Raw genomic sequence first — 6083 nt, forward strand, 5'->3', positions numbered from 1 at the left:
TGACGAGGATCCACAAAGAAAGTGACCAAACATCCCGTTCCCATCTCTGTGTGTCTCTTTTTGTTCATCATGATCCTGACTCTGGGCTCAGAATGGCCACAAAGCTAGCTATTGTCCAGTCACTGTGGGACAGTCATGGATGCTTGGAAGGGGTGTGTCTGCAAATGCAATCTTGACATTACTCTCCAGCAAAAGAGGACGAACCCTAGTGGGACCTTAATGAGTTCTCACTTTATCCTGTTGATGCACATTGCTGGAGAAGGGGCATGTGAGGGTGGGAAGGGCCCCCAATGATCTGTCTATTGGTTCTTGTTTTCCTGAACTTGCACTTGGAGTTACTGAAAAAAGTTATCAATTCTTCCTGCCAGATCAGGGGAATGAGCTGCCCAATGCATGGAGTTAATTTCTTTCAATCTTTAACCTTCTCTCCTGTTGGAAATGCCAATGCATGCGCTCCACTTTGAAAGCTTCTAATGCTGCAGACTGATTTATTTGGGTAAAAACTCCATTTCTGGTTCTTGGAGCTACTTTAAGTGATTATTTTTAAACATGGGTAACCACAAAAGTAATTTGTTATTCTTACTGTTTAATACTACAAAGGACTATGAAGCAGTGTTAATATTTCAGAGCAAATTAATTGAAGCGGTCTATTTTCTGACTATTGAAAACCTTTGCTGGATTTAAAGTTTTTTATTATTTATTTTAAAGAGAGTAAGTAAAGCTCTCTACTTAAAAATAATATCATTTTAATAGTATTTTTCAAACCATATACATTATGACCCATGAGTGGATTGTACTAAAATGAACTTAACTTGATCACAATCAGCATTTTTTTGGCAATGAACAAAATAAATGGAACAGAACAGAAATAGAAATAGAATAGAATAAAATAGAATAGAATAGAATAGAATGAATAGACATATTTATACATGGTAAGAGTAGTATTTTATTAAATATTCAGATCAGTTATATATGTTTGTATATATGTATATTTATCAAGTGTTAAGTTGATAGATGGTTGACAAACAGTAAAATTCATCCTTTTCAGTGTAAAATTCTATGAATTTTAATAAGTGTACATTGATTTCTGACTATGTCAAAAAAGTGAGAAAAACATTTAAAGGGAAAGTCTACTAACTGAGATATTCATGAAGGATAAGATTCCTTTTTTTAATGTTTCTTATTTAATTTTGAGAGAGAGATAGAGACAGCATGAGCAGGGGAGGGTTAGAGAGAAAGGGAGTCACAGAATCTGAAGACAGGCTCCAAGCTCTGAGCTAGCTGTCAGCACAGAGCCCAACGCAGGGCTCGAACCCACGAACCGTGAGATCATGATCTGAGCTGAAGTCGGACACTTAACTGACTGAGCCTCCCAGATGCCCCAGGATAAGATTCTTTTAAGATCTTTGGAGGCAGTGACAACTATCTTTTCTTGGAAGATAAGTTCGTACACCTCAAATTTTAAAGCCAAATGGGACCTTGGAGATTGTTCAGTTCATGGTTTTTAAAAGTTTCTTTTTACAGTGACAACTATTTTATAAACCGCGTCTAACATGGACATAGAAAAGTAGAGTCGACCTGCAGAGAGACCAGGAAAAACAGTCTGAAAACTACCAATGGGGTCTAACTGTCATGTGCCCAAGTTAGAAAACTGAGGTCAGAATAGGCTGAGTGACCCCTCAAGGTTGGCCACTCTTATTGGCAGAGCTGGTGCTCAAACTTGAGCTTTGCCGGCTGTTAGTCAGGGCATTTTCCATGTCTTTTCAGCTCAAGAGAGTCCTAAGTGTTAGTTAACCCCACCAAGGAGATCGCATGCCTATTTGGAATAGTGCGGTGGGTCTATAGATATGTACCAGTACAAAGATTGAAATGGCCAGTGACCACCATGAACGGCAGAAGTAGGAATCAGTCCAGGAAGACCAGACTAGATTTTTGGGGCAACACAAGTTATTTAGGGAGGCCGGAGCCTGAATATAGAGAGAGACCTGGGAGCCCCGTACCAGAAAGAAAAGTGGTAAGCCTCCAGAACTTGACAATCAGCCAAGTCCTTAGAACTACACACTTCCTTGATGATTCATCCCAAGGTCACCCGCCCGTCTCTTCCTAAAGGGCCCTGGCTAGATCCCTACATAGGGTTGCAATTTAAATATAGACTATTGAGTGTACAAGAAACTGGCTGATTTGTCTTCTTTCTTACCTGGGACTCCTCTTTTACTTCCTTACTCTGATTTGCGAGTGGGAAGTGGGGGTTAAGCAGGGAGGCTGTTGTGGGAAGGCCAGGGAGTATAAAACTCATACCCATGGTATGTAAGTTCTGCGTAATAGACTCATTACTCCCTGTATCTGTTCAATGAATTTAATTCATTGTTTGGACCATCATATTAAGAACACAAATCCCACTGACTCTTTATGAGCCTACTGTACAAGAATGCCACACATTGCCATTAAATATCCCACCTTGCCAACTGCAGCGATGAAAAGAGAAAACCAGAGAGTGGGGTTAGTGACAAAGAACATTCTTCTGTTATAGCAGACGCCTTGTCATGTAAAGCTGAGGGAGATACTGGGTTTGGTGAGCAAACCATTGACCATACCTTTTTAGAAGAAGACATTTATGAATATGATCTTGAAAAAGTCACACTCCAGTCCCTCTTTCAGATAAATTCCTCTAATATTAAAAGTAAGGCAGGTAGATACCCAATGACATCGTTCAGTTATTAGCTCACACCAATATCCTCCAAAGAGGAATAGGGTCAAATGAGCCCACCTCTTGCCTAGATATTATATATACAGGGTTGTTTCCATTGATACTTCGAGGACCATGTCTGTCTTTACAAAAAGAATTATTAGCACCCTTTTTCATGTAATTTGAGATTTGGGTTTTTAAGTGGGGAGCTTGTGTGATTTTTAGGTATCCCTGAGTTAGGTCATGGTAGTCTCACTCTAGCATAGGGTTTTAAATTGTTGGAATTTTCAAAATATTAGTGTGTGCTCATATACCAGCACACAGTTAATGTTCTAGAATAATCTTATGTATATGAGTTTGTAAATATGCAGCGTCACCATGCTTACTCCCCCCCAGAAAAGTGTGCAATCAGGATTATCAGCTCTCACATGGTCAAGCCACAGGAACTCCTTTTTTAAAAAAAGAGTAGAGGAAATATTTGCAAGAGTGGTAAGATTTTTTTTTTTTTGGTACAAAGTGCAAGCGAATAGAGTTGAGTATAGAAAATGAGAAACAGCACTCGGTTCTTAAAAATCAGGGGAGGAATTTGATGAGAGCTGGTACTGCCTCTTTGATAAGCAGAAATCAATAGACATGAGGAGGTGATGACTTCTCAGGTATCAGAAGGTCCTGCAGTGTCCTGTGGGAGGTGGGGGGAGGGGAGAACGTTTAGGCATCACTACTTAATGAGTTAAGTTAACAACAGGGATTTTTAACAACACTTAATGATCTGGGTGCCTGAGTGTCTCAGTCCGTGAAGCTTCCAACTTCGACTCAGGTCATGATCTCGCAGTTTGTGAGTTCGAGCCCTGCATTGGGCTAGCTGCTATCAGCTCAGTGCGCCCTTTGGATCCTGTGTCCCCCTTTCTCTCTGCCCTTCCCCCACTTGCTCTCTCCAAAATAAATCAAAATTTTAAAAAACCACAGTACTCGATCATCTGTTTAACTTGTGTATGACATTGCAATAAATAGAAAGACACATTTTAAAAAAACAGACAACTATTTATTGAGCACTTTCATTGTGAGCTGCCCAATAGAATGAGTGTGGATGGGCTAATTTTAAGTGCCAGGGGTAGTTGCTTTAGCACCAAATAAAGCTAAACATTGAAGTGCTAAGGGAGACCCAGACTCCAGTATGTTCAAGAGCATGATGAAATCTATTGAAACCCACAGACAAGCAAAAGGAAATGGATTATGGGTCCCTTGATTAGTATCTCCTACCTGAACTGGAATAGTTAAGTGGACTTTCTGCATTTTACATCTCTAACAGAATAGTACAGAACATTTTTCTGAGCACAATAGTAATTTGTTCAGACTGGAATGTGAATCCCGGCTTGGCCAGTTTACTCACTCTATGACCCGGGACATTTTCCATAACCTCTTTTAGCCTCAGTTTCCCCATCTATAAGGCAAGGCAACAACAATCTCACAGAGCTTTTTTAAGTAAATAATGAAACAATTTCTGTAAAACAAACTAACTTGGTATTTGATACCTAGTAAGTCCTCAAAAAACAAGTATTTATTATGTGATATTTGTTTTAGTTACTGTATATAATGTTGATTGAGGAACTTGGTGAAACAACCCATAAGAATATTATATTGCATATTAAATAGGCCCTCGTTATATAAGATGAAATGCTTTTGCTTTAGGCCTATTTATGCTTCATTTTCACAAAGAAGGGAATGAATAGCTTATTGACTTAGGGCATCATCTAGATCGAAGGGGACTTGGGACAAGTTCTTATATGTAAGAGGCATATATAATGTAGAGGCTACCACTAGAGGGCTCTGCAGAGACCTGAAAATCCTTTTCCTTGGCTATAGTGATGGGAGCGATCTTGAGAAGCCATGGCCTTTCGCAGAGCCAGGGCCATTCTGTCGTGGTGGCTGTCCAAGAGGACAAGTAATAACAAATCCCTACAACGCAACCTGTACAAACCACTTCTTCCAGGGACCTGAGGGTTTGCGCGTGCATGTCACCAGAAACAGCTGTTAGGTACCAGGCTAGGGAAACCCCATCGCTCCGAGGTCCCCCTCTGCCTCTCGCCAGGCCACTGAGTCAGCCTCATGGGGATCAAGAATGACCTTGTACCGTAGAGTATCAACTTTGAGACAGGAAACCAAGCAGAGTGGGAGGTCCTCAGACTCTGGGGAAGGACTTAAAGACAACAAAACCCACCTTGAATGACCGCTGAATCTTCCTCTGCCCAGGGGAGGCGGAGACCCCCCCCCCGACTGGTGCCTGGGCGTGTGTGAGCGAGATGCCCATTAGGTCTCACGGAGTTCTTGGGCTGCCCCAGCCCTGTGCATCCTACCTGCAGGGTGATGGCTCCTCTAATGATGCATTATCATTGGATAAACGCCCCGGGGACTCGGTGGTCACTTAAGGACCAGCCCAGCCAGTGATGCAATAGGGATGTCATTGCTTTTTAACACGCATCATTGGCCAGTAGCTTGCAGCTGGGTCTGAGTGGAACAGTGAGACCAGTGTCTGCACAGGCCAGTGCCAGACCAGCTACAGTAGCATGAACCTGGGGGCTGGGCAGAAAGGGAGTTTCTCCACTTCCCAGGGAGTTGGGGCTCGCTGGACCTGGGAGATGGGACAGGAACGGAAATCTCAAGCCTTCCTCTTCTTGTTGCTGCTTTGCTCCATGGACTTTGCCTCTTCCTCCCCGCCCCCCCCAAAACTGTTGTCCCCCGAGGCCAGACAAGATAATGTGCCCATAGACTCTTTCAAAGAAGTTCACACAGGCCCTTGGGAAGCTTTGCTTTTTTCCTGACTTCTTTCGGTAAACCACAGCTCAAGACTCTGTGCAGGGAAGTCAGCTTTCAATTCAAAGTCAGACGCCTCGCTTTTTAAACTCTGAGGCTAAGTTCTCCGGTGTCCCCTCCCGTGAGCTGGTGATGGCAAAGGGCCGACCTGGGAGCTGATGGCCAGCCCTGCTGGAGGCCACTGCCTGGCCGGGGCTAGGAGGGAGGGCCCCGGGCTGCTGCGGGGCCGGGCGTCCCGGGGCGGGGGGCGGAGCAGGTGAGCCCGCGGGGTGGGAGTGGGGAGCGCACTTGTACGTGACGTTGGAGTTTGCAGCAGCCTCCAGGCGGGAGGCTGTGGGCGCGTGTGTGGAGTGGCTGCGCGGCCGGGGAAGATGTGCTCGGAGGGGCGGNAGAGGCGCGCCCCGGCCGGCCCCAGGATGTAGGCGATCAGCGGAGGCGCTCCTGCAGGCGGACGGCTCATCATGAAGAAGCACTCGGCCCGGGTGGCCCCGCTCAGCGCCTGCAACAGTCCGGTCCTTACCCTCACCAAAGTGGAAGGTAACGGCTCCCTCCCGGGGCGGCGGGGGCTGGCGGGAGGTCACTGCAC

General features: G+C 44.6%; 1 protein-coding gene across 1 annotated transcript in view; it reads left to right on the plus strand.

Annotated features, from left to right (window-relative positions):
- Positions 1 to 5916: 5916 nt before the first annotated feature.
- The window catches only part of SLC35F3 (solute carrier family 35 member F3), a 112162-nt gene continuing 111995 nt past the window's right edge, over positions 5917 to 6083 (plus strand). The window contains exon 1 of the mRNA XM_077751670.1: positions 5917 to 6034. Within this exon, the coding sequence (XP_077607796.1) occupies positions 5959 to 6034 (76 nt within the window). The 5' untranslated portion in view covers positions 5917 to 5958. The remainder of the gene's footprint in view (positions 6035 to 6083) is intronic.

The sequence above is a fragment of the Crocuta crocuta genome, unplaced genomic scaffold, assembly GCF_008692635.1.
Source record: "Crocuta crocuta isolate KB4526 unplaced genomic scaffold, BGI_CrCroc_1.0 scaffold59, whole genome shotgun sequence".
In the NCBI taxonomy this organism is placed as follows: Eukaryota; Metazoa; Chordata; class Mammalia; order Carnivora; family Hyaenidae; genus Crocuta; species Crocuta crocuta.